The sequence below is a fragment of the Gopherus evgoodei genome, chromosome 4 (genome assembly GCF_007399415.2).
Source record: "Gopherus evgoodei ecotype Sinaloan lineage chromosome 4, rGopEvg1_v1.p, whole genome shotgun sequence".
NCBI classification, from domain to species: Eukaryota; Metazoa; Chordata; order Testudines; family Testudinidae; genus Gopherus; species Gopherus evgoodei.
Window position 1 is genome coordinate 124,563,776 of NC_044325.1, and position 26,758 is coordinate 124,590,533.

At 49.3% G+C, this 26,758-nt stretch overlaps 2 protein-coding genes across 2 annotated transcripts; both read left to right on the plus strand.

Moving 5' to 3' along the window:
* Positions 1–333: 333 nt before the first annotated feature.
* Positions 334–25,786, plus strand: LOC115651218. Its single transcript, XM_030562168.1, is given in 25 exon segments — positions 334–714; positions 2,849–2,970; positions 3,262–4,300; positions 5,081–5,224; positions 5,913–6,097; positions 6,183–6,280; positions 7,205–7,332; positions 7,436–7,625; positions 7,713–7,863; positions 8,742–8,889; positions 9,227–9,253; positions 9,847–9,951; positions 15,892–16,086; positions 18,884–19,005; positions 19,413–19,619; positions 20,109–20,128; positions 20,733–20,917; positions 21,746–21,930; positions 22,013–22,110; positions 23,604–23,731; positions 23,828–24,017; positions 24,112–24,262; positions 24,469–24,553; positions 25,033–25,155; positions 25,770–25,786. Coding segments are annotated over 25 exon segments (4,236 nt in total). The 5' UTR covers positions 334–521.
* Positions 4,979–10,024, plus strand: LOC115650653 (zona pellucida sperm-binding protein 1-like). The gene is made up of 9 exons (XM_030560903.1): positions 4,979–5,224; positions 5,913–6,097; positions 6,183–6,280; positions 7,205–7,332; positions 7,436–7,625; positions 7,713–7,863; positions 8,633–8,717; positions 9,227–9,350; positions 9,847–10,024. Exons 2-8 carry the CDS (start codon positions 5,930–5,932, stop codon positions 9,346–9,348), a joined length of 942 nt encoding a protein of 313 aa, XP_030416763.1. The 5' UTR covers positions 4,979–5,224; positions 5,913–5,929; the 3' UTR covers positions 9,349–9,350; positions 9,847–10,024.
* Positions 25,787–26,758: the final 972 nt, after the last annotated feature.

Genomic DNA, 26,758 nt, shown 5'->3' on the forward strand with positions numbered 1-26,758 from the left:
GGGAAAGAGAATAAATATAGACAAAGGAGGCAAATACATGACTGGAAAGAAAACTGTGGGACATCAGGTGCAGTCCCTTGCTATGGCAGGCAATCTCATCAAACATGCTGCCTCCCCACCGGGTGATCAACCCCCAGTATCTTGCATGGCAGGCAGAGATCTGCACCACTACATAAAAGAGAAACACAGAGAAATAGAGGGGAAAAGAAGTTCATGTGGAGAGGGAAGCTTCAATTTCCATCACAATATCAAAACAAGAACTGGGAGGAGGGCAGGAAGCTGGGGTTGCATTTGAAGATGGGGGTAGGAGCTTTGCTGACATTTCCCTTTCACCCAGAGCTTTGCACTTGTGACCTGGCCCTTCAGCAGCAGCAGCAGGGAGCTCCACCGCTGCAGCTTCTCTGCTCTCATGGTTCGCAGCCCGCCCCTTCCCACACTGATTTTATAAAGCTCCAGTCCCATAGCTTTCTTGTAATGAGAAGTGGCTGCTGGGCAGGGTTCTGCTAGCAGCTCCTGAAATCATGGGGCTGGGCTATAGGTATTTTGTGAGCTTAGTACTGCTCTGGTCCCTGGGGACAGCACTTGGGCAGGAGGACTTCCTTCGGGTCAGTTTCTCTGTCTTGCAGCGTGAATATGAGTATGACTGTGGAGATTATGGGATGCAGCTGCTGGTCTTTCCCAGCCCAGGCCGCACTGTCCGCTTCCAAGTTGTGGGTAAGTGGCTGCCTGGTGGGGTCCGATGCCTTTCCATCTGTTAATGGTGTTAACTGGGAGCTTCTGACTTAATTAGTTCCGTTGGGCAGGCTGGAGCAGGGATGTGATCTCTTAACCTTCAGTTGTGAGGTGACCTCCTTCCTTTTGCCATGATCTCAGCTGGCCTGCCTGTTGACCTTAGATCTTGAACTCCTGCGCTAGTCTAACTGACTGGGGGTAACTTCCTGCATATCCATGGGAGGCCTTGTTGTTGAATTAAATATAAGTATCAATTGTCCTAATGGCTGGTCTAGCGCTAACTTGTGCTCCCCAATATGGAGGAGCAGCTACTGCAGCTCCTCCAGGAACTTAAAACAGTGAATGGCCATTATGCAAGCTGGCTGTTTTGCCTTAACCCCTAGAGAGGTACCATCTCCTGGAGAGGCTCCTATATACTAGTTCAAACTGGGCTCTCTGGGGACCAACAGACCAGGAAAGGACTCCTGGAAAAAGAGCCTGAGTTTAAGCTGACTTAGCAAAGGGACAGACCTGTCTTATCAAGGACTGGGGGGCAACGCTTGGGGAAAAGCTGGAAGGAGTAACACCTACCAGAGCTTGAGCTGGCCATTGTGGTGCCCTCTGGTCAGCTTCTTAGCATGCATGTAGGATCTTTTTTTAACATCTTCTCTGTCTTAAGAATAAATGTGCTTGCTTAGAAGATTCTGAGTAGTAACTTACAGCAGCTGGCAATACATTGGTCATAGCTAGGGCCCTACCAAATTCATAGTCACAGGATTTAAACTGTAAATTTCATGATTTCAGCTATTTAAATCTGAAATTGTAGGGGTCCTGACCCAAACAGGAGGTGGGGGAGGGGGAGAATTGCAGTACTGCTACTCTTACTTCTGTGCTGCTGGTGGGGTGCTTGGCACCTCAAAGAGGATGGATCTAGACTGTTCTCAGTGGTACCAGATGACAGAACATGGAATAATGGTCTCAAGTTGCAGTGAGGGAGGTTTAGGTTGGATATCAGGAAAAACTTCTTCACTAGGAGTGTGGTGAAGCACTGGAATGGGTTCCCTAGGGAGGTGGAATCTCCTTCCTTTAAGGTCAGGTTTGACAAAGCCCTGGCTAGGATGATTTAGTTAGGGATTGGTCCTGCTGGAGGTCCCTTCCAACCCTGATATTTTAACAGCTGCTGCTCTCTGGCTGTCTGAAGGCAGTGTAGAACTAAAGGTGGCAATACCAAGACCACCACCCCAGCCAAAAATAACCTTGTGACCCCCTGCAACTTCCTTTTGGGTCAGGACCCCCAATTTGAGACATGCTAGTATCCCCCGTGAAATCTACATAGTATAGGGTAAAAGCATACAAGACCAGATTTCATGGTTGGTGGATTTGGTAGGGCCCAACTATTGGAGAGAAAGCAAAGTGCAGGTGCTGGCCATTTCGGCAGTCTGACTTGCTGGGGATACTGCAGTATAGGCAGGGAATACACTGGTCAGGAGGCAGAGGTGCAGGCCTCTGCCCAAGAGAGGTGATGGCAGAGGAACTGAGGACCTAGAGTAGATGACCTCAAGGGACCACAAGTGGGGAATACAGGTGCTGTTACTTGGAACTGACACTATCCTTTATGCCTCACAGCACATCCTGTGAGTCACTGCTCCTAGGATGTGTCTAGATGGCCTAAACAGGCTGGTACCAGACCTAACTCTCTTCCTTCTAGCTTGTGTTATTGCACATGCTCCTGTCCCAAAATAAGCCTCTCAATTGTAAGTCCTGGACTGAAGAGAGAGGACACGAGCCTTCTTGTAACCTCCCAAAAGAGTGGCTTTGAGTTCTCAGCTGCTTATGTGGCCTAGGCTTGTCTAGTGGGATAACTTTACATTGGAGTCACTGCAGTGTTGTAATAGGACTATGTCCCAAAACCTCACTTTGGAATCAGCTTATCCCTTATAAAAGGGGAATCTCCCTATTTTAGGATCAGGCCTACCCAAGCTGCACTGAGACTCCACAATGTAGTGGACCACTGTCCCTGCTCCAAATAGGAATACTTAAAAGACATCGGTCTTCTGCACTACTGAGGTAGGGGAAGGGTGCTGGAGGAACTGTCTCGTGTCAAGGTTCTTCTGCCACTTCCATGCTATCTCCACAGATGAGTTTGGGACAGCCTTTGAGGTTACTAACTGCTCCATCTGCCTCCACTGGGTCACATCTAACCAGGACGGGGCTGTGATCTTCTCAACAGGCTACAATGGCTGTCATGTGCTGAAGAAGGTGAGTTTCTGCACCTCTGACCTCCATGGCATCCTCTATGCTCCCATTACAAAGACCTGTGCCTGCATCCCAGCAAAGCACAGTCCTTAGCTCTAATCCAGAAAGTGTCACTTAGCATCTCAGCCATGAAGTGTTTACTGTGGGCTGTCCAACTAATTTTACTGACCTCTCCCATAACCCCCAGCAGTGAGGTAAAGTGGTTGGCTCCCTACTAGTCTCCCTGTGCCTACTTCTATTAATACCTCAAGGTTGATTGACACACCTAATACTTGCACTTTCTTTTTTCTACAGGATGGCCGTAACCACCTGCGGGTCCGTGTAGAAGAACTTCTGAGCACCAGAGCTGTTGCTGCCACCTATGACGTGAACATGACCTGCCCCAAGCCCACTGAACATGACTTAACCATGCGCTACGTGCCGCAGCCGGGCCTGGTGCACCCAGACCCTCAGCCACAGCCGGACCTGGTGCACCCGGACCCTCAGCCGCAGCCGGGCCTGGTGCACCCGGTGCCGCAGCTGCAGCCGCAGCCGGGCCTGGTGCGCCCGGTGCCACAGCCACAGCCGGGCCTGGTGCCGCAGCCGGGCCTGGTGCACCCGGTGCTGCAGCTTCAGCCGCAGCCGGGCCTGGTGCGCCCAGTGCCGCAGCCACAGCCAGGCCTGGTGCGCCCAGTGCCGCAGCCGCAGCCAGGCCTGGTGCGCCCAGTGCCGCAGCCGCAGCCGGGCCTGGTGCGCCCGGTGCCGCAGCCGCAGCCAGGCCTGGTGCGCCCGGTGCCGCAGCTACAGCCGCAGCCGGGCCTGGTGCGCCCAGTGCCGCAGCCGCAGCCGGGCCTGGTGCGCCCGGTGCCGCAGCTACAGCCGCAGCCGGGCCTGGTGCGCCCGGTGCCGCAGCCGGGCGTGGTGCGCCCGGTGCCGCAGCTACAGCCGCAGCCGGGCGTGGTGCACCCGGTGCCGCAGCTACAGCCGCAGCCGGGCCTGGTGCATCCAGTGCCGCAGCCGCAGCCGGGCCTGGTGCGTCCGGTGCTGCAGCCGCAGCCGGGCCTGGTGCGCCCGGTGCCGCAGCTACAGCCGCAGCCGGGCCTGGTGCGCCCAGTGCCGCAGCCGCAGCCAGGCCTGGTGCGCCCGGTGCCGCAGCCGCAGCCAGGCCTGGTGCGCCCGGTACCGCAGCTACAGCCACAGCCGGGCCTGGTGCGCCCGGTGCCGCAGCTACAGCCACAGCCGGGCCTGGTGCGCCCGGTGCCGCAGCTGCAGCCGGGTCTGGTGCGCCCGGTGCCACAGCCACAGCCGCAGCCGGGCCTGATGTCGCAAATCTATCCTCCGCTGAGTAATATCGGTACGTTCTCCTGTGTCTCTACTGCTGGGATTCAGGGAAGCTGTATTTTTCCTTCACCCTTGCCCAGGACACTGCAGAACACCTTCAGATTCAGAACTTAGCCCATTCTGACTCTGAGGCCTCTACCAAGAACCATCATGACTTGTATCAGGGACTGGGGCTGGATGATAATAACAGAACCATGACCTTTCTTGTACTAATGTGGTGTGGGGGGTGGATCTGAGCATGTGGTGTCTGGTCCATGGGTATTGTGTAACACCTGTGTGGGTGGGATCTGTTGTGGTGATTGGGTCTGCACATTTACTCTAATTGTGAGATTCACTGTAAAATGTGAAAGTTTATAAAAATGTCATGAAGTGGTGATGCAGGAGAGGTATCAAGGAGACAGGCTGAATTAGCCTAAATGAAAAGGCCTACTGATATAACTGAAGGACCAAATTGAAACCATACTCAGTAAAAACAGATATGGAACCAGAGAACATTTGTTTACCAATAAGGCCTAATAAGGAGGTGGGCTAGTCTATTCATTGTTTTCTTGTGGGTTCTTAAAGATAGTAGTTGTGGGGGAAGACCAAACAAATGAAGGCTTCATCCCACTGTCTCCTGGGGCCCTAGACTTTCTTTACTCTAATCCTGACCTGTCCTAACCAGGCCAGAGACGGATCAGATGATCTCTCCACACCATCAGTGGTACCCAAAAGTGTATTGGGGTAGCAAAGTGGCCATGTGCTGTGCGCCAATCGTCTTCTGTGCTCAGTGGTCTGTATCTTGATCTTCCAGGTGCCCGCCTGACACCGGAGCAGTGCCAAGTGGTGGCTGGGAAGATCCCCTGTGCAAATGCCCTTGACCAAGCTGCCTGCTTCCAGGCTGGCTGCTGCTATGATAGGACTGACCCAACTACTCCTTGCTACTATGGAAACACAGGTAAGGGACCAGCTGAAGGAGTTCTGTCCCATAGATCTCAGGACATGTTCACATGATAACACTCAGTTGGAGGAGCTAGGCCCTGAGCCAGCAACTGCTGCTGTTTCATTCCATTTCCATTGGGCAGGGTGAAGAAGCAGGGGATGGAAAGTGTCCCCAGATCACGTATTCAGGGCCCAGAGTTGATGTAAACTGAGTACATCCATAGATGTTCACACCCAGGTTTGTGGTCCTTCCCACTTAAAGCATGGGAGCTCTCAACAATGATTCCCATTGCCCCAACCATAAGGGTGGAGAGGAAATGGCTCAAGAATGCAAGCCTGAACTCTCTCAAACTGATTGAGGTTTCTCAGGTGTTATGAAGGGCCTATACAGAGTGTGCTCTGCCAGTGCAGGGTAGGTAGAAAGAAACTATCTTATCTCCAGGGGGTTCCATTGGGGGAATATGGCCCAAAGCCCTCCTTTCCATAGCCTTCTCTATCTTTCTGAAGGAGAAATAAAAAAAGGGGGTGGGGGGCAGCGTACTAGCCTGTGTTCTGAGGCACCGTGAATATTGGCTTCTTCCCTCAGCATGTTGGTGCCCAAACCTAACTCTGGCTTGTAATAAAGGGTTGGGGTTCCTGCCCCCACATGTTCAGCATCATTAGGCTGTAATTGCTGTACTTCACCCTACTCCTTTGTGTTGCAGTCACTCTCCAGTGCCTCATGGATGGTCACTTTATTCTGGTGGTCTCCAGGGACATGTCTGACCATCCCATCATCCTGGACAATATACGGCTAGCCTATGCCCAGGCAGGGTGCAATCCCATCAGGATGACAGAAGCTTTTGTGCTCTTCCGCTTCCCTCTCACACAATGTGGCACCACAGTCCAGGTGACAATACATCCCCTGACATGTAGCACAGACTCTTCTGCTTCAAGAAGGAACTAAACACCTCCTGTTTCCTATTCCTCTCCAGGTAATTGGGGACAAATTGATCTATGAGAATCAGCTGATCTCTGGCATTGACATACAGACTGGGCCAGAAGGCTCCATCACTCGGGACAGCACCTTCGTGTAAGTTGGTCAACTTCTGTCCTGCACAGACAAGAGTCTTTCAGCGTGAGACAGATCCTCTCTCTGAGGATCTAATAGATCACCTGTCAACTCCCTTAGTTTCTAGCTTTTTCAGGACAGAAGAATCTCAAGATGCGAAGTCAGTCTTAATTCTGCCATCTCTGTGGTTGACAGCTGATTTTCCAGTACCACAAAGCAACACTGCCTTGCAATTCAGGACTGTTAACAAGTACTAGAGCTTGACAACTCTACATTTCAGTAGGAGGGAAAAGCTGACTTTCTGGGGAAAATAGAAATCAAAATTCTGGACTCTAGTCAGTTGGAATTTGTCATAAAAGATTAACTTTGATTAAAATCCTTCTAAAATATCCTGTGGAAAATTGACACTTTTGATGCATGTCCCAGTCCAATGACAAGGAAGAATAAAACAAGACTAAAATGTGGCTGGGATACTAGGAGGATGGCTTCTACTGTAGCAAACCACCATGCAATTAATGGCAAGTAACTAGAGCCTCTTTCTGAATCTCTTAAGAAACTACTGCCCACCTCTCCCTATATTAACTTGGTGCTGACTCAAAAGAACAAGTGTCAATGACTGAATTGTCAACTATTCATTGGAGACTTCCCTTGGATCTCTTCCATCCAAATGCAACTTAAATCCGCCAACAAAGTTCACTCTGACTAGATCACAGCTTGAGGCAGTAAGGTCAAAAACCTGAGATTAGCTTGGGAATGAGCAATTGTGTAGGATCTTATACGTTCAGTGAGTGGCACTTGGATCTTGCCATGTTGAGCAGTGGTGGGCATTTAAACTGGGTACAAATCGCCACGGGGAGGATGAAGATGCACAATGTGACTCCTAAAACACCTTAGCTTGGCTAACAAACCTCAGCCCATCTCCACCCTCTACTCTCCCCTGTGCAGCCTCCATGCTCGCTGCATCTACAATGCCAGTGACTTCCTGCCAGTCCAGGTCACGGTCTTCTTGCCCCCCACACCTGCTCCAGTCATCCAGGCAGGACCCCTCCGGCTTGAGCTGCGTATCGCCACAGGTAGGTGACCCCTCACTCCAGGGCAGCAAACCCATTCCCTGAAGTCCCACAAGCATCTCAGCTCAGCTCTGCTCTGCTCTCCTCCTGCCCTCTTCCCCCACAGACCTGAACTACAGATCGTATTTCACAGAGAGAGACTATCCTGTGGTGAAGGTACTCAGGGACCCTGTTTATGTGGAGGTTCGCATCCTGCAGAGAACAGACCCATCCCTGGTTCTGGTTCTGCACCAGTGCTGGGCCACCCAAAGTGCTAACCCCCTGCAGGCGCCGCAGTGGCCCATCCTGGTGGATGGGTGAGTGGCTGGGGACAAAGGGATTACTGGCTCTCAAGGAGTGGTAATCCTGGCAACCTGCTTAAATCTACCCCTCCTTGTTCCTAGGTGCCCATTCCTAGGAGACAACTACAGAACTCAGCTTGTGCCCATGGACCCTGCCTCATCTGAGCTGCCCTTCCCAACTCATCACCAGCGCTTTGTCCTCTCCACCTTTGCTTTTGTGGACTCTACTTCCCAGATGGTACTTGAGGGACTGGTAAGTGGGGTGGGGGGCTGAATGCCTATCATTGGTAGCCATTCCTACTACAGCCAGGGGAGTGACCCCTGAATAGCCTCTTCCTCTTAAAGAGGAACTTTGCCCATCCAACTGGAAAAGGTCCATTTTGGAGGGTGTTGCAAGCTGCAGCACCTGTGAGGAGTTATTCTGACTCCTGGTACCTTGGCCATGTTGTGGTAGGTGAGTTGGCTCACATGTTCTGCAGCCCCACTTCCCTTCAGGAGCAGTGCTCATCTGTCATAAGAACATTGGTCTTGAGCCCTATGACCACTGAACTGCATGGTTCTGGTCACTAATGACCTGGATACAAGACTGACCTTGGGTGGAAGCAGCTCTAGCATATAACCTGCATCTTTGCCATCCACTAATTAGAAAATAGCATGAAGATTTCCCTGCTGGAGTAGGGCCTCCTTGGAGTGGACAAATACCACCCCAGTTCTCAATCCAGAATAGCAAACTCATAGGTTTTGCCTACTCAAGAAATCAGTCTGAGGAAATCTTCCAGTGACTTGTACACACTGGCACCTCCTTGGCTGGTGATGTACCAGGGTGCATTGCCCTCTGCTGAACACTATGACTAGACTTTCCAAATGAAGATGCAAGTCCAGTATTACAGTAACTAATCTGACCTCACAGGTTAAAAGGACCAGTCCTTTTTGGGGATGCATGGTTTGAGGCTGTGCACTTACTGACTAGGATGACTGGCCAGTGCATTATGTAACTTGGGTTTCTGCCATGTCTGGTTTAGGTGTACATCTTCTGTAGTGCCTCTGCCTGCTCACCATCCCAGCTGGAGTCCTGCAGGACCATATGCCCATCAGGGGTAACTGCAAGTAAGTCTGGCCTCTCTGTTCTAGGGATGGGTGTGTCATGCTGCTGTTGGTTCTAGACCCACACTGGCTGTAGCCCAGCCAGAGCTCTCAACTGTCCAATTAGCTATATTCTACAGCATAGAAATAGTTGGCAAGGAGTGTGAACTCCAGCTCAGACCAGTGGATCAACTGCGTGAGTAAGGTACTCCACAGCCTCTAAAAGCATGATGCATCAGCATGAAGTAACTCAGTACAGCTACATATGACACAGACCACTAGGTCAGATCCCTTGCCCATCCTTGTGGCAGCCATGATGTAACAATGGCCTGACTGTCTCCTGTAGCTGTGTAGGAACCAATAAACACCCCTTGCCCTCCAGGACAGTCCTGATTCTGAGGCCTGGAGGTGTGAGCAGAGATCACCCCCTTGTCAGGCCAGCAGCTGGTTCCGAGTGAGCTGTGCTTCAGCTTGCTGGCAGCTCTGAAATGCCTCCAGATTCTCCAATTCTCTCTACTCCCCCCTACCCCCAGGAGGCCGTCGGTTCCTGACTATCCAAAGTGAGACAGAGCCTCTTGATGCGGTGAGCTCTCATGGGCCTGTGATTTTTCTGGGACAGCCCAGAGGCATTCAAAGAGCCAGTCTATGGGAATGAAGGTAACTATCCTCTCAGATCTCACATCCCCCACTCAGTGGTGTCAGACACCACAGCCAAGCACATGGTAACTTCAGTCCTGTCTCATTGGGAGGCACTGTCTCCTGCCAATGTGTAAAGGGGTGAGGTAGGGACTGAATCAATGACCTGCCTTGTAGGAGGTAACAGAAGCTTGCTAGCAGTAGAGGATGCACGGACTCCCATCTGGCCTGGCTCTTACTCGTGCCTCTGTCTGGGGAGTGGGGAACACAGGACTGACTCAAGAGTAACTGAGGATGTCCTATTCAAAAGCATGTAGCTGGGATTTAAGTTGCTGGATAGCAGTGTTCCCTAAGGGGCAGGGAGTAATGCAAAGAACCATCTGCCTGCTTCCAGTTTAGATTTAGTGAGTAGGGAAGGGATGGAGTCAGTCTTATCCCATCCCTGGTAGGATAGATAAATCTAGGTATCCTTCATCTCCCCTGGCCACATCTAAGCCATGATCTACTTTTCCCACAGACCCTGGTTCTAGACTGGACCTGTCCCCTGTGCTCCTGGCTGGGCTCTTGCTGGTGGCTGTAGTCTCCATCCTCACTGCCGTGATCCTGCTTTGGAAGAAAAAAGGTTGGATGACCAGGTTCCAAAACCCTCATGAAGGAACATTGTAAAAAAAAACAATAAAACTGGTTGTATCCTGCTTGTGGTCCCCATTCTCTTGGGGTGGGCCATGGCATGCAGTACTCAGAAACAGTAGTTAGATTGTATTACTTTCTGTAAACCAAAGGTGGTATCCTTCCCCCACTGCCCCAGGTGTAGCCTTCTATGTGAGCTTGTGGGGCCCTTGTACCTTAGACTTCATGCATGCACCAGCCCCTCCAAGCAAATATTAACTGCATCAAGACTGCCTCAACCAGCACAAGTTCCCATAGCTCAACTTGCTAAGGAGAGCAAGAAGCAAGCCTTGCATAACTGCAACTATGGTAAATCTATGTTCAGCACAGGTTTCTCCTGCATTGCAACACCCTGTTGCATGTGTCTCCTTCAAGCATCCGTGAGGCAGTGTTGAGGGGAGCACTTCTTCTAAGGGCCAAAATAGAGGAGCTCCCTAGGAGAATTCCATTACTACCCCCCCACAGACGACCTCTACATAATATGCCAGGACTGAGGCACCATGTACTAGATCTACCCACAAGACTTGTCCTCTGAGAGTGGAGGCTGAAGGTAGCTGATGTATCCAGCTGGCACAAGCATTCAGATTCTCCAAAGCAGAGGTCACAAATGCAGGGCAGTAGAGTCTAGATGTGCAGCAGCCTAGAGCTGACACTCTACATTTTTCTTTAGAACTGAGAGCCTAGGTGTTTCACATACACTGCTCGGTTTGGAGATCCTGTAACAGTGTGGTATTCCAGAGCCTACACCACCAACACAGCTCTAGTGGCTAAGTGTCACTAGAGGGGAGATTTTGACAACCCAGCAAAATGCCTAGGCTACTGCTAGTATTAGAATGTATTTTGTTTATTGCCAAAAGCAGCTGACAGCCTTTGTAGCAGCCTTAGCATAACTAGTCAGGAGGGGTTGACCATGAGATGTGAGCATGACCCTGCTGCCTTCCTTGGTCAGCAATTTCAAAATAGCTTACATCTGCCTCAGGTTGTTTGTGGTTTTTTTAAAACAGGAAGTCAAGCTAATCTTTAGATTGTAGTGCAGGAATAGTCCTGCAGCTGTAACAGATTAAAAATCTTGCTTAATGTGTTTTCTCTCCTTGACATGTTGATGTAATTGTAGCAGTTACTAATATAAAGGTGCTAGACAGTTCTGAGGAATTCTGGATTTAACCTTCTGGACATCTCTTGGAATCCCCAGTGATGGGTGGATAGCTGGCCACTTGAGGCCCTCCCTCCAGACCATGGGTAACTCTTGTTTTGCGGTATTCTTATCCTTTAGCATATCTTTAAGTCCTTGACCTCAAAATAAGTTTGGCACAAACCCAAATTGCTTTCATCAAAACAATCTTTAATCAGACAGATGTGTTGTGTCCCCCTTTGACTTCTTCCTTTCAAAGAGTACAATTACCCCAAGCTTTGGTTTGAGAGATTCCTGGGTAACACGACTGGACCAACTAAAGCAAATTCAGACCTACCTGTTACCTCCTAATCATTGAACAAATAACCCATTGGTAGGCACAACCATTTCTGCTGTGCAATTCTCCTACCAAAAGGGCACAAGGAAGTGGCCTTATTAGTAAGGTCCTACCAAAGCCACAGCCATGGAAAAATGCATCCTGGACCATGAAATCTGGTCTTTTGTTTTTACCCTATATTATACAATTTCATGGGGAAGATCACCATTTCTCAAATTGGGGGTCCTGACCTAAGTTCCCTGTAAGCTGTGCAGCAGCCTGTTTACTGTCAGGCAGGCACTCAGGGAACCAGTGCAGCTGAGATCTGTTGGGGGGTGAGGGAGGGAGACCCTTCCCCAGCCCCAGCCTGCCAGAGCCCTTCCCCTAAGAAAATGAGCTCTATCTACTGCGAAGAGAGGTGGATAGTATGGGAGATAGGCAGGGCCAGTGCAACCTACTAGGTGACCTAGGCGGTCACCTAGGGTGCTAGGATTTGGGGGGCAGCATTTTCTTCAGAGGCGGCCAGATCTTCGGCCGCCCCAGTTGCCACTGGCATTTAGGCAGAGGGAGTTGGGACAGGGGGCTACAGGACTGCCTGCAGCAAGTAAGGTGGGGGGCGGCATGCAGGGGAACTCCCCGCCCCTGGTCCACCTCCTCCCCAAGCACGCTGTGCTTCACTTCTCCCTCCTCTCAGGCTTGCGGCGCCTAAGCTGATTGGTGCCACAAGCCTGGGAGGCGGGAGAAGTGAAGCAGCCACGGGGAGGAGGTGGAGCAGGGTGAGCTGGGGTGGGCAGCTGCTGCATGGCTCCCCAGGCCAGGGGGGAGCTGCTGCAGGGACAGGGGAGGGTGCAAGGTGGAAGTTTTGCCTAGGGCGCGAAACATCCTTGCACCGGCCCTGGAGACAGGGGAAGCTTGATGGTTGCATGTAATGTGGGAAGCCAGCTGTGGATTTATATAAAGACCTTAATCATCAGCTGAGGTACTGAAGTGGTTCCATGCCTATCAAAGGCTGTCGAGGATGTTCATGGTCTCTGACCTGTGATTTCATCATCATCAGACTAAATGACTCATCCAAGATCACACTGGAAATTGGTTGCAGTGCCAGAAATTGGATGCAGATCCCAGCCCAACCTTCCTCTGTGGGCAGTAGAGAGAAAAATAACACTTGTCACTGTAATAGTCACTTGTCACTGTAATAGTCATTTTGCCATGTGTGACCGGACACACATGGCAAAATGATTATTCAAGTAGCACTTAACTAATGCACTAGATCTCTGCTAGAGAGTTTTCTTTATTTTCTTCATTTCCTTCTTGCTGTTTGCTTACTACAAATTAAAAAAAAAAAAAGCCCCCAGCCTTTCTGGGCACTTCCCCTTCTCCAGCCAGACTACGTTGTATCTTGCTATGCCTCTGTGATGCTTGCTGGAGTACCTAGGCTTGTGAAAGACTTGATACTACCTGCCCTTAGCATGAGCCAGCCCCATCTGGGCCTGCAGTAGGTTAGCTCCCCAATGTCAACAGCTTCTGGCAAAATGAGCACTGCCTTTCAGGCCTCTGCAGGTCCCCTTCTCTCTGTACAGACTAACAAGCACACTCCAACCACTGAGCATCCAGCCCCAGCTCCATTGGATGCTCACAGAATTCAGAGCTGGAAGTCCCAAAGAAATACACCCCAGCCTACAAGTTCCACCTCTGCTCACTGCTCTGCTTAACACACAGCACTTGGATATGTTTATAGTAAAAACAAGAAGAAATTTAGTTAACAAAATCAGAAATTCGTGATGAAACAAGTAGAATTAATGGAAACCAATGGTTACAAACAGTGGCCTGCTATTCCCCCACCAGTCTGATCCTCTCACCCTACTCCCATGCTGCTTTAACCCTAACCCCTCATTTCAGTGGTACTGGAGCCAGAGTCATGTGCCTGACCCACCACACCTTTCATATAAAACAAAATCATAGCATGCTGTCTAGAGCCTAAACTTAACTGACAAGACATTCCTCTGTCTCATACAGATTAGTGCAGCCAAAGTTTGTCTCCCAGCATCAAACAGCTGGGATCCTCTGTTCATAACACAAGCCAGCTGGCAGCTTGTCCACTTGTGAAAGAAAACTGGGTGTATCGCTGCACCCCCAGATATAGTACCAATGAGTCATTGTCTTTATTTGCAGACAGGATAGCCTCCTGCTTGTTTATTTCTTTCTGTAAATTCCCTTTCTTGAAGATATCATACTCCCTTCACTAGTATTCGGCTTAGACTGTAGCTGGGCATCCATTGTGATTTTAATTTACATGTGGTCAGACTGATAGATAAGCATAGAATCATAGAATATCAGGTTGGAAGGGTCCTCAGAAGTTCATCTAGTCCAACCACCTGCTCAAAGCAGGACCAATTCCCAACTAAATCATCTCAGCCAGGGCTTTGTCAAGCCTGACCATAGAAACCTCTAAGGAAGGAGATTCCACTACCTCCCTAGGGAACCCATTCCAGTGCTTCACCACTCTTTGAGTGAAAAAGTTTTTCCTAATATCCAACCTAAACTTCCCCCACTGCAACTTGAGACCATTAATCCTTGTTCTGTCGTCAGGTACCACTGAGAGTCTAAATCCATCCTCTTTGGAACCTCCTTTCAGGTAGTTGAAAGCAGCTATCAAATCCCCCCTCATTCTTCTTTTCTGCAGACTAAACAATCCCAGTTCCCTGAGCCTCTCCTCAGAGGTCATATGCTCCAGCACCCTAATCATTTTTGTTGCCCTCCGCTGGACTCTTTCCAATTTTTCCACATCCTTCTTGTAGTGTGGGGCCCAAAACTGGACACAGTACTTCAGATGAGGCCTCACCAATGTCAAATAGAGGGGAATGATCACATCCCAGTCTCCCATGGTGCAATGAGTACCTCAGCCAGAGAGAAGACTGTGGTGTATCATAGGAAATGTAGTTCTTCTAGACAGCACAGCCCATAGAGGAGAATGGGAGCATGAGGCACCTGAACTACACCTCCCACAAGACACCATGACAGCATTTCCCAATCAAAATGTTTTCAACTGAAAATTAGAGGCCAGAAATGTTTGTATTTCAGCCAACTTTTTTTCAGTTTTAGTCTGAAAATTTGTTTTTTTTTGACTTTTCACCAAATAGTCAAAAGTTTCTACAGGGGAAAAAAAAACATTTGCAGAGCAACTCTATGCTGAGCACTTATGCTGAGCAGTAAGTTGCTCTGGGAACAATCCCACTTAAATCAACATAAGGATGGGATGCAGAATCTGGCCCTTTGACCACAATGTCTTTGGGGCAGGAACTGCTTCTTACTACATGTATGTTCAGCACCCAGCAAACTGGGGCCTTGATCTCGATTGGAGCCTCTGGGTGCTGCTGTAATACAAATAATAATAACAGTCAAGTGACTTGCTCAAGGGCACGGAAAATCTGAGGCAGAGTCACATTCAGATTCAGAGTCCTGTGGCACCTTATAGACTAATAGATGTATTGGAGCATAAGCTTTTGTGGGTGAATACCCACTTCGTCAGATGCATGTGATTCACCCATGAAAGCTTATGCTCCAATACGTCTATTAGTCTGTAAGGTGCCACAGGACTCTTTGTCGCTTTTTACAGATCTAGACTAACACGGCTACCCCTCTGATATTCAAATTCAGACTGTAATGGCAAAGCCCTTGCTGGGATGATTTGGTTGGGCTTGGTCCTGCTTTGAGCAGGGGATTGGACTAGATGACCTCCTGAAGTCTCTTTCAATCCTAATCTTCTATGATTCTGTGATTCTATGACCCACAGCCCTGGATCCACCCAGACCTACCTGCCCCCAAAAGCTGGGGCTAGTGTGCTGCACCATTCCTGTATGTACCGCAGAATTGGTCACAGGTCAGGAATGACTGTTATGGTGATACAAGGGAGGTCACAGGTCAGGATAGATCAGGACTGGAAGTGGTGGGTGCTAGGCCAAGCTTGGGCAGGACTCCAATTATTCCCTCTCAATAGCAGTTTCTTCTAGCTCCTTCTCAAGCACTGGGAAGAGAGTAAATCTTGGAAGGAGTTCCCCTTCCCTCCCATTGACACCCCACAGTCTTACAGAGAGTAAAGTGGGAGAGTGAAAGGCAAGGAGAAGGAAAGAAAGACAGGGCAAGACAGGGGGACAGAGAGGGGACATCCCAAAAGCCAGAGTAACAGTAGGATTCTCTGTGTGGGGGTTTTGTTTATTTGTTTTTGGTTGGGGGATTCAATGGTTACATTTCCCTTTCATCCTGAGCTTTGCACTTTTTACCCGGCCCCTCAACAGCAGCAGACAACTCCCCAGGTGCTGCCTTTCTGCTCACCTGGTTCACAAGCAGGTCCCACCCTTCCACTCACCCTACAAAGCCCCAGTCCCACAGCTTCCCTAGTTATGAGAAGTGACTGTTGGGCAGGGTTTCTTCTGTAACACCTTCAGCCATGGGGCTGGGCTGGAGGTATTTTGTGGGCTTAGTACTCCTCTGGTCCCTGTGGCCAGCCCTTGGGCAGGGGGACTTCCGCAGGGTCAGTTTTTCTGTCTTGCCGCATGGATATGAGTATGATTGTGGAGACTATGGGATGCAGCTGCTGGTCTTTCCTAGGCAAGGTCACACCATCCGCTTTAAAGTTGTGGGTAAGTAGCTGTGGGGCTTGCTTAATAAGCAGCCAAGGGTACCCCCATCCATGTTCAGATTCCCTTTTAAACAAATATGCTGGAGGGTTTCTTAGAGGCTATTGATAGCTTCCCTGTCTCCCATGGGTAACTCTATTCTTGCATGTGGACTACCTTCCACTCTTAATTGTGGATCTAATTTTTTAGTGTTTACTACAACTCTTTCTAGCTTAGTTGCTGTCCTCCACCCTAGGAGGTGTTATCTGGCTGACTTCAGTAGTCCCTCTTCTGACTGTAAGATAAGGGCCTGACTAGGGGAGGTAATAATAATGCAGGAAGGCCTCCCAGTCTCTGGCTTGGCCCCCTAAAACTTCTCTGCTCTAGGACTCCCACCTGACTATACAATAGATGTTAATATTGCTGTTGTTGTACATTGCTGCAAGACAGCCCTTATACTGCTAGGATTTGGGGCCATTCTACTCTCCTTGGTGGGTTTAGGAGAAACTTGGCAAATAAAGACTAACTTGAATTTGGGGATGGCTGGTAATCTAAATCCAGCTACCCAAAGATACTATTGATGGAACAAGACCTAGTCCTTGCTTCATACATTACTCAGACTTTAAGGTCAGAAGGGACCATTAGGATCATCTAGTCTGACCTCCTGCACAATGCAGGCCACAAATCTCACCCACCCACTCCTGTAACAAACCCCTAACTTATGTCTGAGTTATTGAGGTCCTCAAATCATGATTTAAAGACCTCAAGGCACAGAGAATCCTCCAGCGAGTGACCCGTGTCCTTTGCTGCAGAGGAAGGCGAGAAACCTCCAGGGCCTCTGCTCTTGAGGGAAAATTCCTCCCTGACCCCAAATATGGCAATCAATTAAACCCTGAGCATGTGGACAAGACTCACCAGCCAGCACCCAGGAAAGAATTCTCTGTAGTAACTCAGATCCCATCACAGACCATTGGGCATATTTACCTGCTAATAATCAATTAACTGCCAAAAGTAGGCTATCCCCTCCATAAACTTATCAAGCTTAGTCTTGAAGCCAGATATGTTTTTTTTGCCCCCCACTAATCCCCTTGGAATGCTATTCCAGAACTTCCATCCTCTGATGGTTAGAAACCTTCATCTAATTTCAAGCCATAAACTGGACACTAGGAAGTCTAATCAATTTGTTCTTTTGTCCACATTGGTACTAAGCTTAAATAATTATTTATCCCTCTGATATATTTATAAAGAGCAATCATATCTCCTCTCAGCCTTCTTTAGCTTAGGCTAAACAAGCCAAGCTCTTTGAGTCTCCTTTCAGAAGACAGGTTTTCATTCCTCAGATCATCCCAGTAGCCCTTCTCTGTACTTGTTCCAGTTTGAATTCATCCTTCTTAAACATGGGAGACCAGAACTGCACACAGTATTCCAGATGAGCTCTCACCAGTGCCTTGTATAACAGTACTAACACCTCCTCATCTTTACTGGAAATGCCTAGCCAGATGCATCCCAAGACTGCATTAGCTTTTTTCATGGCCATATCACATTGGCTGCTCATAGGCATCCTGTGATTGACCAATACTTCAAGGTCCTTCTCCTCTGTTACGTCAGTTGGAAGTGTCCCCAATTTATAACCAAAATTATTATTACTCTCTAAATGCATGACCTTGCACTTTTCACTATTAAATTTCATTCTATTATTATTACTCCAGTTTACAAGGTCATCCAGATCTTCCTATATGATATCCTGGGCCTTCTCTGTGTTAGCAATACCTCCCAGCTTTGTGTCATCTGCAAACTTTATTAGCACATTCCCACTTTTTGTGCCAACATCAATCATAAAAAGATTGGTTCTAAAACATCAGATGGGTTAGAAATCCTCAGATAGGTCCCTGAGGAACTCTACTAGTAACCTCCTTCCAGCCTGACAGGTCACCTTTCAGTATGACCCGTTGTAGTCTCCCCTTTAACCAGTTCCTTATCCACCTTCCAATTTTCATATTAAGCCCCATCTTTTCCAAATTAGTTAATTCCCCATGTGGAACCATATCAAATGCCTTACTGAAATCGAGGAAAATTAGATCCACTGGATTTTCTTTGTCTAAAAAATTCTTTACCTTCTCAAAGAAGGAGATAAAGTTGGTTTGGCACGATCTACCTTTCGAAAAACCATGTTGTATTTTGTTCCAATTACCATTGACCTCAATGTTCTTAACTACTTTCTCCTTCAAAAATTTTTCCAAGACCTTAGTTTGACATCTGTAGTAAACAACAGGCCTATAGTTACTCAGATCACATTTTTCCCTTTCTTAAAAATAGGAACTGTGTTAGCAATTCTCCAATCATACAGTACAACCAACCCCCATTAGCTTTCCTATGTCTCTGAACTAGAGTGTCTGTCTTAACTTACCCTTACCCATGGGTGAAGGCAGGGCCAGCTTTAGAGGTGCGGGGCCCAATTTGAACAGTTTTGATGGTGCCCCAGCAGGGATGACTTAAAAAAACAAAACACATGGGGCTTGTACTCGCCAGGTGGTGCTCGAAGTCTTTGGTGGCACTTCAGTGGCGGGTCGTCCACTCACTCCAGGCCTTCAGAGGCACTGAAGGACCCGCTGCCAAAGACCCAGAGCAAGTGAAGGACCCACCGCTGAAGACCTCGAGTGCTGCCAGGTGAGTAAAAATTAAAAAAGCACCTCTAGCCAGGGAAGGGATTCTCACTGGGCGAGGGGGCCCTCTTAGGTGCAGGGCCCAATTTGGAGGAATTAGTGGAATAGGCCTAAAGCTGGCCCTGGGTGAAGGCTTGTCTGTGTGACTCTCTCAACAGATGAGTTTGGGACTCCCTTTGAAGTTACAAACTGCTCCATCTGCTACCACTGGATCTCATCTGGTGAGAAAGGGGAGGTGATCTTCTCAGCTGGCTACAACGGCTGCCATGTGCTGAGGCAGGTGAGTGAGTTGGCACAAGAGGCTCCAGTGTCTCCATCATCCCTGCTGCTACATTGAATACCTGCCTCTAAATCCCAATGTATCAATGTGAAGAGGTTCTTGGCCTCCTTTGTAGGATGCCTGACTGCCCTGTTATTGATGAGATCCAGCTAGCATACCCAGGCTGCTGAAGTGCTGTAGATTTTCCTACCTATTGTCATACAGCTGTGCTAAGCTTGCCAACTCTCCAGGATTGTCCTAGAGTCTCCAGGAATTAACAATGAATCTTTAATTAGACAGTATGTGACACAACCTCCAGGATACATCCAATCAAAATTGGCAACTCTAGCCTGTGCAAGGGGGTCTGGGCTGAGCAGCCATGGACACTCCATTGCACCACAATCTTAATTGTTCTGCTTTCATTACAGGATGGCCGTAGCCTCCTGAGGGTCCGAGTGGAGGAATTACTGAGCACCAGGGCCATCGCTGCCACCCATGACGTGAACATTACCTGCCCCAAGCCCACTGAACATGACTTAACCCCAGAGGAGACCATGCGCTACCTGCCCGTGCCGCGCCCGGTGCCCGTGCCGCGCCCGGTGCCCCACATCTATCCTCGACCAAGCAGCATAGGTGTGTGGGTCCCCTCTAATGGAAGGTTTCCTGCTCCACTTCTGATTCCTGTGTTAGTGTTTAGGGGAGCTGCACCTTGTCTCTTGCTTGTGTCTGCCATCTTAGAGCTGGGGTTGACAGTGTTGTAATCCATACTCAAAAATGAGATTAGATTAGAAATCCAGTTCCCCCAAATAAACTGGGGGGAGGAGGGGTGGCTATTTGCCTTCTGGTTTTTCAAAGCTTTAGTGGGAAGGCACTTGCTTCCAAAGTCTGAGTTTCTTTGGTGCACGTGACTGGATTTTGCCCCAATGTGTCCTTGCCATTGGCTGCTTAGAGGGGTCTCCCTGTTCCTCCAGTATCCCAGGGTTTGGGATCTGATGTTGTATCCCTTCATATCTCACCCCCACATCCACTTGCAGTTGGTCTCCTGCTCCCCTTGTTCTCCTCATGCATCTCACACAGGCTCTCAACAGCTCACAGTCCCTCTGCATTAATAGTGTCCTGTCTAGCCCTCCCCTAAACCAGAGTGGCAGCCACCTTGCCTGTAGGTACAGCTTTGGTCTCATTGAAGAAAGTGGAAATTAGCAGCCATGTTTGAGAGGCACTTCCTCTGATAGGCTCTGGGAAAATGGTAGCCATCCTGCTAGCTTTTGCCCCATTAGCAGTAATGGGAGATGGTGACTTTAGGAATTTTTCCTTTTTTAATAGAGTAGGGGTCTGCTCACCATATCATGAGAGGGATAGAAAAACCCATTCCTGAACTGCTAACTCGTAAATTGCAGTTGACAACACTGGCTGGGGGGGGGGGGGGGGCTCTCCTCTGACACAGCAGCAGATCAGGGGCCTGAATTTCCATGTCCCATTTTAAGACTGGTATCAGGCTTAATGCTAAGAAGGGCAACATGTAACATCTGGAGGCCTGGGGTGGGGCTCTGAGCACAGTGCTGCCTGAGGTGGTATGTGGCTTGAGGCAGGGGTGGGGGGTAGGGTGAGCTTGGATGGAGGACCACTGTGGGAGCTCTTGCAGCCCTTTGGGGAGGAGGGTTGGGCTGGTGTTGAGATCAACCAATTGTCCAGAAGTTGCTACAGACTTTCAAAAGTCTCTGGGGAAGGGTCTCTTGTGATCCCTTCAGAGGATCTCCAGCTCTTCTTAATCCACACCTTGCTGTTCTAGGTACTCATCTCACACAGGAGCAGTGCCACGTGGTGGCTGGGAAGATCCCCTGTGCAGACACCCCAGGCCAAGCTGCTTGCATTCAGGCTGGCTGCTGTTATGATGAGACTGACCCTACTACCCCCTGCTACTATGGCAACACAGGTACGAGACTGCCATCATGTCAGCTTATGGAGCCCTTTGCCATCTGTATCCTGGGAAGCTTGGTGAAACACCATCCTTCTCAGATAAGCTGGGTCACCACCTACTAGCATGCTGAACTAGACTTGGATCCAACTTCTTTGTATCTCTTACTCTGGGCTGCAGTTGGCACCAGTTGTGTGCGAAGGGATTCCTTCCTATGTGACTGTCTCTCTCCTCAGTTGGCCAATGCTTCTCAGATCTTGAGAGCAAACACCAAATGTGTGGTGGCAGAACCATCAGACAGTACAGGCTGGTGCTCCACCATCCAACTGATGGATAACTCTGTTGGCTTGTCTCATTCCTGCACAACATGAGCTGCAACCACTCTGTGTCAAACCCACTTACCCCCATGGAGTTTCATTGGATAGATTCCAAAACCAGAAGGGACCACTGATCACTAGTCTGGCTTCCTGCATAACACAAGCTATAGCAGTTCCCTGAAAATTCCTAGAGCAGATCTGTTAGCAAACATCCAGTCTTGAATTTTCCATTACTTACCCTGGGCAAACCATTCCAATAGTTGATTATTCTGACTGTCAAAACTACACCTTAGTTAAATATTTGTTCCCTGTGTAGCTACTTAGACTGTAATCAGGTCACCCCTTAACCCTCTTATAGAGTAGTGACCAAATTCTGTCCCTAGAAGGCATGTTCTCTAATATTTCTCATGAATCCTTCTCCAAACACGCTCCAATCTTTTTATTATTTATTATTGTAGTGTGACATGGACCTCTTGCCCAACTCTACACCAGGAACATCTATACTTAATCCTGCTCCTTTGTGTTGCAGTCACTGTTCAGTGCCTTGTGGATGGTCACTTCATTCTGGTGGTCTCCAGGGACATATCTGATCACCCCATCATCCTGGACAGTGTCCGGCTAGCCTATGCCCAAACAGGATGTGATCCCATCAGAATGACACACGCTTTTGTGATCTTCCGATTCCCTGTGATGCAGTGTGGCACAACAGTCCAGGTGAGGACACACTCACTGGAAGGGTGAGTGCTCTGCTCAGCGTCTTGGGGGACTAAACCATCCCATATCTCAACTCTACCAGGTGATCCATGACAAACTGATCTATGAGAACCAGCTGATCTCTGGCATCGACATCCAGACTGGGCCAGATGGCTCCATCACCCGGGACAGCACCTTCATGTAAGTTGACCTGCTCTATTGACTAGCAAGGAAGTGATGAGCAGTCTTCAGCACTTCCACAGTGGAAGTGGGAGGCCAGATACTCTTTTCCCTGGCAAAGATCTGATCTAGCCATTTTCTACAGCCTCTCCTGGGGGTTACAGTGGATGAGAAGCTGGATATGAATCAATGCTGTTAACCTTCTTGCCAAGAAGGTTAACAGCATATTGGCCTGCATTAGTAGGAGCATTTCCAGCAAATCAAGAGAAGTGGTGGTTCCCTTCTCAGCACTGGTGCAGCCACATCTGGAGTATTGCATCCAGTGTTTTTTGTTTAGGAGGGCAACTTACAGAAAGGATGTGGACCAATTGGAGAGTCCAGCAGAGGGCAATGAAAATGATTAGGGGGCACATAACTGAGGTGAGGCTGAGGGAACTAGGCTTATTTGTCTGCAAAAGAAAAGTGAGGGATTTGGTAGCCCCCTTTCTCCCCCTGAAAGGGGGGTTCCAAAGAAGATGGTGCTAAGCTATTCTCAGTGGTGGCAGATGACACAACAAGGACCAATGGTCTCAAGTTGCAGTGCAGAAGGTCTAGGCTGGAAATTAGGAAACACTATCCCACTAAGAGGGTGGTGAAGCACTGGAATGGGTTACCTAAGGAGGTGGTGGATTCTCCATCTTTAGAGGTTAAGGGCCAGCTTGACACAGCCCTGGCTGAGATAATTTAGTTGGAGTTGGTCCTGCTTCGAGCAAGGAGTTGAACTAAATGACCAGGGGCTGCTCTAGGTATTTTGCCAGCCCAAGCACGACAGGCAGGCTGCCTTCGGCGGCTTGCCTGTGGGAGGTCCTGTGGATTCAGCAGCATGCCTGCAGGAGGTCTGCCAAAGCCACAGGACCAGTGGACCCTCCACAGGCACGCTGCCAAAGGCAGCCTGCCTGCCGCTCTTGTGGCAACTGGCAGAGCACCCCCCCCATGGCTTGCCACCCCAGGCATGTGCTTGGCATGCTAGTGCCTGGAGCTGCCCCTGTAAATGACCACCTGAGGCCTCTTAGAATCATAAGAGGATTGGAAATGCCACTTGCTACATGATCTCCAATGACAAGTAGACACAGCCAGCCTGACCTGAGAAGGCCACACTGAGGGACTGATCTCACTACAGGGTTGGTAGGAAGAAAGGTTGGATAACAATTGGTGATGACAAAACTGATGATGCTGCCAGGAGTGATGGCTACAAATTAGTAGGTGCTTCTAGCCTGTCTGAGAAGGTGCTCCCTCCCTTCCCCTCCCCCATGTGGCCATGCTCAGGCACTCCTGTGGAGTCCAAGTTGTAGGGAAGAATATCTGAGTTGCTAGAAGGGTTGATGGGAGACATCCAAGAATGCCAGTGCATCCAAGTACTGATAGGGCCTGACCTTGCTTGTCTGAAGCACTAAAAGTCGGTACCAGGAGCAGTATGGCCTCAGTCTGAATTCAGAGCACCACCCCATCTCCTCCCTCTGCTCTCTCCTGTGCAGCCTCCATGCTCGCTGCATCTACAATGCCAGCGGCTTCCTGCCAGTCCAGGTGGAGGTGTTCTTGCCCCCCACACCTGCTCCAGTCACCCAGGCAGGACCCCTCCGGCTCGAGTTGCGAATTGCCACAGGTAGGTGACCTCCCCCCTCACTCCAGCACAGAGATCCCATCCCCTGAAGGACCACTGGCATTTCAGCTCTTCTCTCCTCCTGCCCTCTCCCTACAGATGTGAGCTACGCATCCTATCTCACAGAAGGAGACTATCCTGTGGTGAAGGTACTCAGGGACCCTGTCTACATGGAGGTTCGCATCCTGCAGAGAACAGACCCATCCCTGGTTCTGGTTCTGCACCAGTGTTGGGCTACCCCAAGCACTAACCCCCTGCAGCAGCCACAGTGGCCCATCCTGGTGGACGGGTGAGTGGCTGGGATGGAGGGGGAGCATGGCTTGTGGGGGGGGGGGAGGGAGGGAATTTCCTTGGTCCACCATTCTCTCGTGTCTTGTTCCCAGGTGCCCATTCCGGGGCGACAACTACAGAACCCAGCTTGTGCCCATGGTCACTGCCTCATCTGAGCTGCCCTTCCCAACTCATCACCAGCGCTTTGTCCTCTCCACCTTTGCCTTTGTGGACTCTTCCTCTCAGGTGGCTCTTGATGGACAGGTGAGAAAGGGTCTGCGTATAAAGGGGGTGAGGAGAGGAAGTCAGAGGGCCGGGGCAGGAGCTCCTATTTTAGTTGGGTACTGACCTGCAAATTGTCTGAGGTGCTGCACATGTGCAACTAAACTGATAGCTCTGGGTTTACTTCCTAGCTCCTAGCAGCACTGGCAATCACTCACTAACTCAATTCTCACTTGTGTGGATTTCAGGTGTACATTTACTGTAGCGCCTCTGCTTGCTACCCCTCCTGGCTGGAGCCCTGCAGGACAGCGTGCCCATCAGATGCTACTGCAAGTAAGTCTGAGTGGCTTCATCTGTGTACCAGTGGTCTGAGATCCATGTGGGTTTCTACAAGCTCCCATTCCAAATACCAGAGGACTCATGGAGAACAGAGCTCTGCCTGTCCTATATACTTACTGCAATGAGTTCAGCCTAGCTTCTTATGTACTGTAGTGCTAGCTAGGGTGTGATTGGCCAATCTCCTACAACTGCCTTTTAACCTCTGTGTTAGCCCATGCTGGAGAGCTCAGTGGAGCATGGTCTCCTGAGGCAATTTCTTGTCTCCTACTCCTGAGGAAATGGCCTTTCTTCCCATCTTCTCCCACACTTCAAATAAGCCATTCATGATCTAATACCTGGTACCACAGCCTGTCAGGAGGCCTGTAAGGGCTCATGGTTGAGTCCATAGTGACCATTGCATTTCTTCACATGATGCACTCACAACCAGAGGGCCCTGGACAGACAGCTTCCTAACTCTCCATTCCATCTCCCAGGAGGCCGCCGGTTCCTTGATATCAACAATGGGACAGAACCCCAGGACCTAGTGAGTTCTCATGGCCCTGTGATCTTCCAGGAGAGCCCTGAGCCGTGGAAAGAACAAGTCTATGAGAACAAGGGTGAGTTCTGCCCGCCTAGGGTTTAACAGAACTGGCTTCTTGCACAGTAACCTGGAATACAGCAAGTCAATGCTGTCTAGGGGGTGCCAATCTAAATGTTTATGGAGCTACATGCAGAAGTCCTTCCTTGACTATCCATATGTAAGCTAACGTTGTCTGAACCATGCCTGAGTGCTTCCCATGGGTGAGCGAATGTCCAAAGAATAAGGAAATAACCCAACATTCACAGGATGTCTTAAACAAGAGAACTTGGAGGGTACTAGCACCTTGTATGCCCCAAGCCTTCTTGGCACTCAATGCACTAGGGCTAGCACTGCCTCTGCCCTCTATTGGATGGCTATCAATGGAATGGTGGTGCTGATTCACAATCTAAAGTGAGTTGACCAATCTAGTATCTTTTGGATGAAGACTCGCCTGACAGGCAGGGGGAGAACCACTGGGGGAGGGGAGTCTAGGTGTCATCTCCACACTTTAGATCCTACAAAAATCTGGATTGTCTTAACCTCTTCTCCTCCTACAGACCCTGTCTCCAGACTTGACCTGACTCTGGTGCTTCTGGCCATGCTCTCACTGGTGGTTGTGGTTTCCCTCATTACTGTGACACTTCTCCATAGGAGAAGCAGCTGGATGACAAGGTCCCAAATATTCCATGGCAGATCATTGTAAAATAAGGGGGAGGAAAAATAAAAATCTCTGGATTGCATTAATGTCTTGTGGCCATGTGTCCCTCTTGGGGAGGGAACAGCAGTTTGAGGCCAGGGGTCTATTACTGGCCTTCTAGTAGTGTCCCTGCCCCTTCTCCTCCCACCCCCAATTCAGCAACAGAACAGATCTCTCTGCAGGGATAGACTCCAGAACAGGATGTGGCACAGAAGGCAGGAAAGACTGCAAGCTAGTACTAGACAAGGTACATCAAATGGCTTTCTCTTGTTTCTGGGGAGGAGGGTCATCTATGGGGGAAGCCACTCAGCCCAACTAAATACTTTTTTTTTTTTTTTTTTTTTGTTAACTTTACTGTGAATAGCTGGATTCTAACTCAGCTGGGCACACAGTAAGAACTACTGGTGCTTGCCAACCTAACCTGAAGCCAATGTGAACCAGAGGACTCACGTAAGTTTAGTAACTAGAAACTCTAGTGTCTTGTGGCTGTCCGGTCCTCCCCAGAAACTAGCTTACAGGAGGCAGTGAAGACTACCCCATTGTGAATGACTGACTGAGAAACCTGATGCTTCAAGACCTTAAGCATCTGCCTGCCTTACAGCTGGGATCTCCCCTATAACTTGTATCTTCTGCTTCTAGACACCTTAGCTATAGGGCAATCCAACATGTGGCTGCAGTGCACACAGGCATAAATGAGCTAGCTTTCATCTGGCCAGTTGAAACAGTAGATACATGGAAATGTTAATACCATTATAAAAGGCAGTGAGACCTTATCTGGAAAACTGGACACAATTCTGGTCTCTCACGTGTAAAATGAGTTCAGACTGGACCAGATACAGAGAAGGGCTACTAGGATGTCTAGAGGAATGGATAGCCTCACTTATGAGAAGAGAGAGACATTTGTTTAGCCTCTAACTAAAAGAAGAATGATAAAGATTGCTCT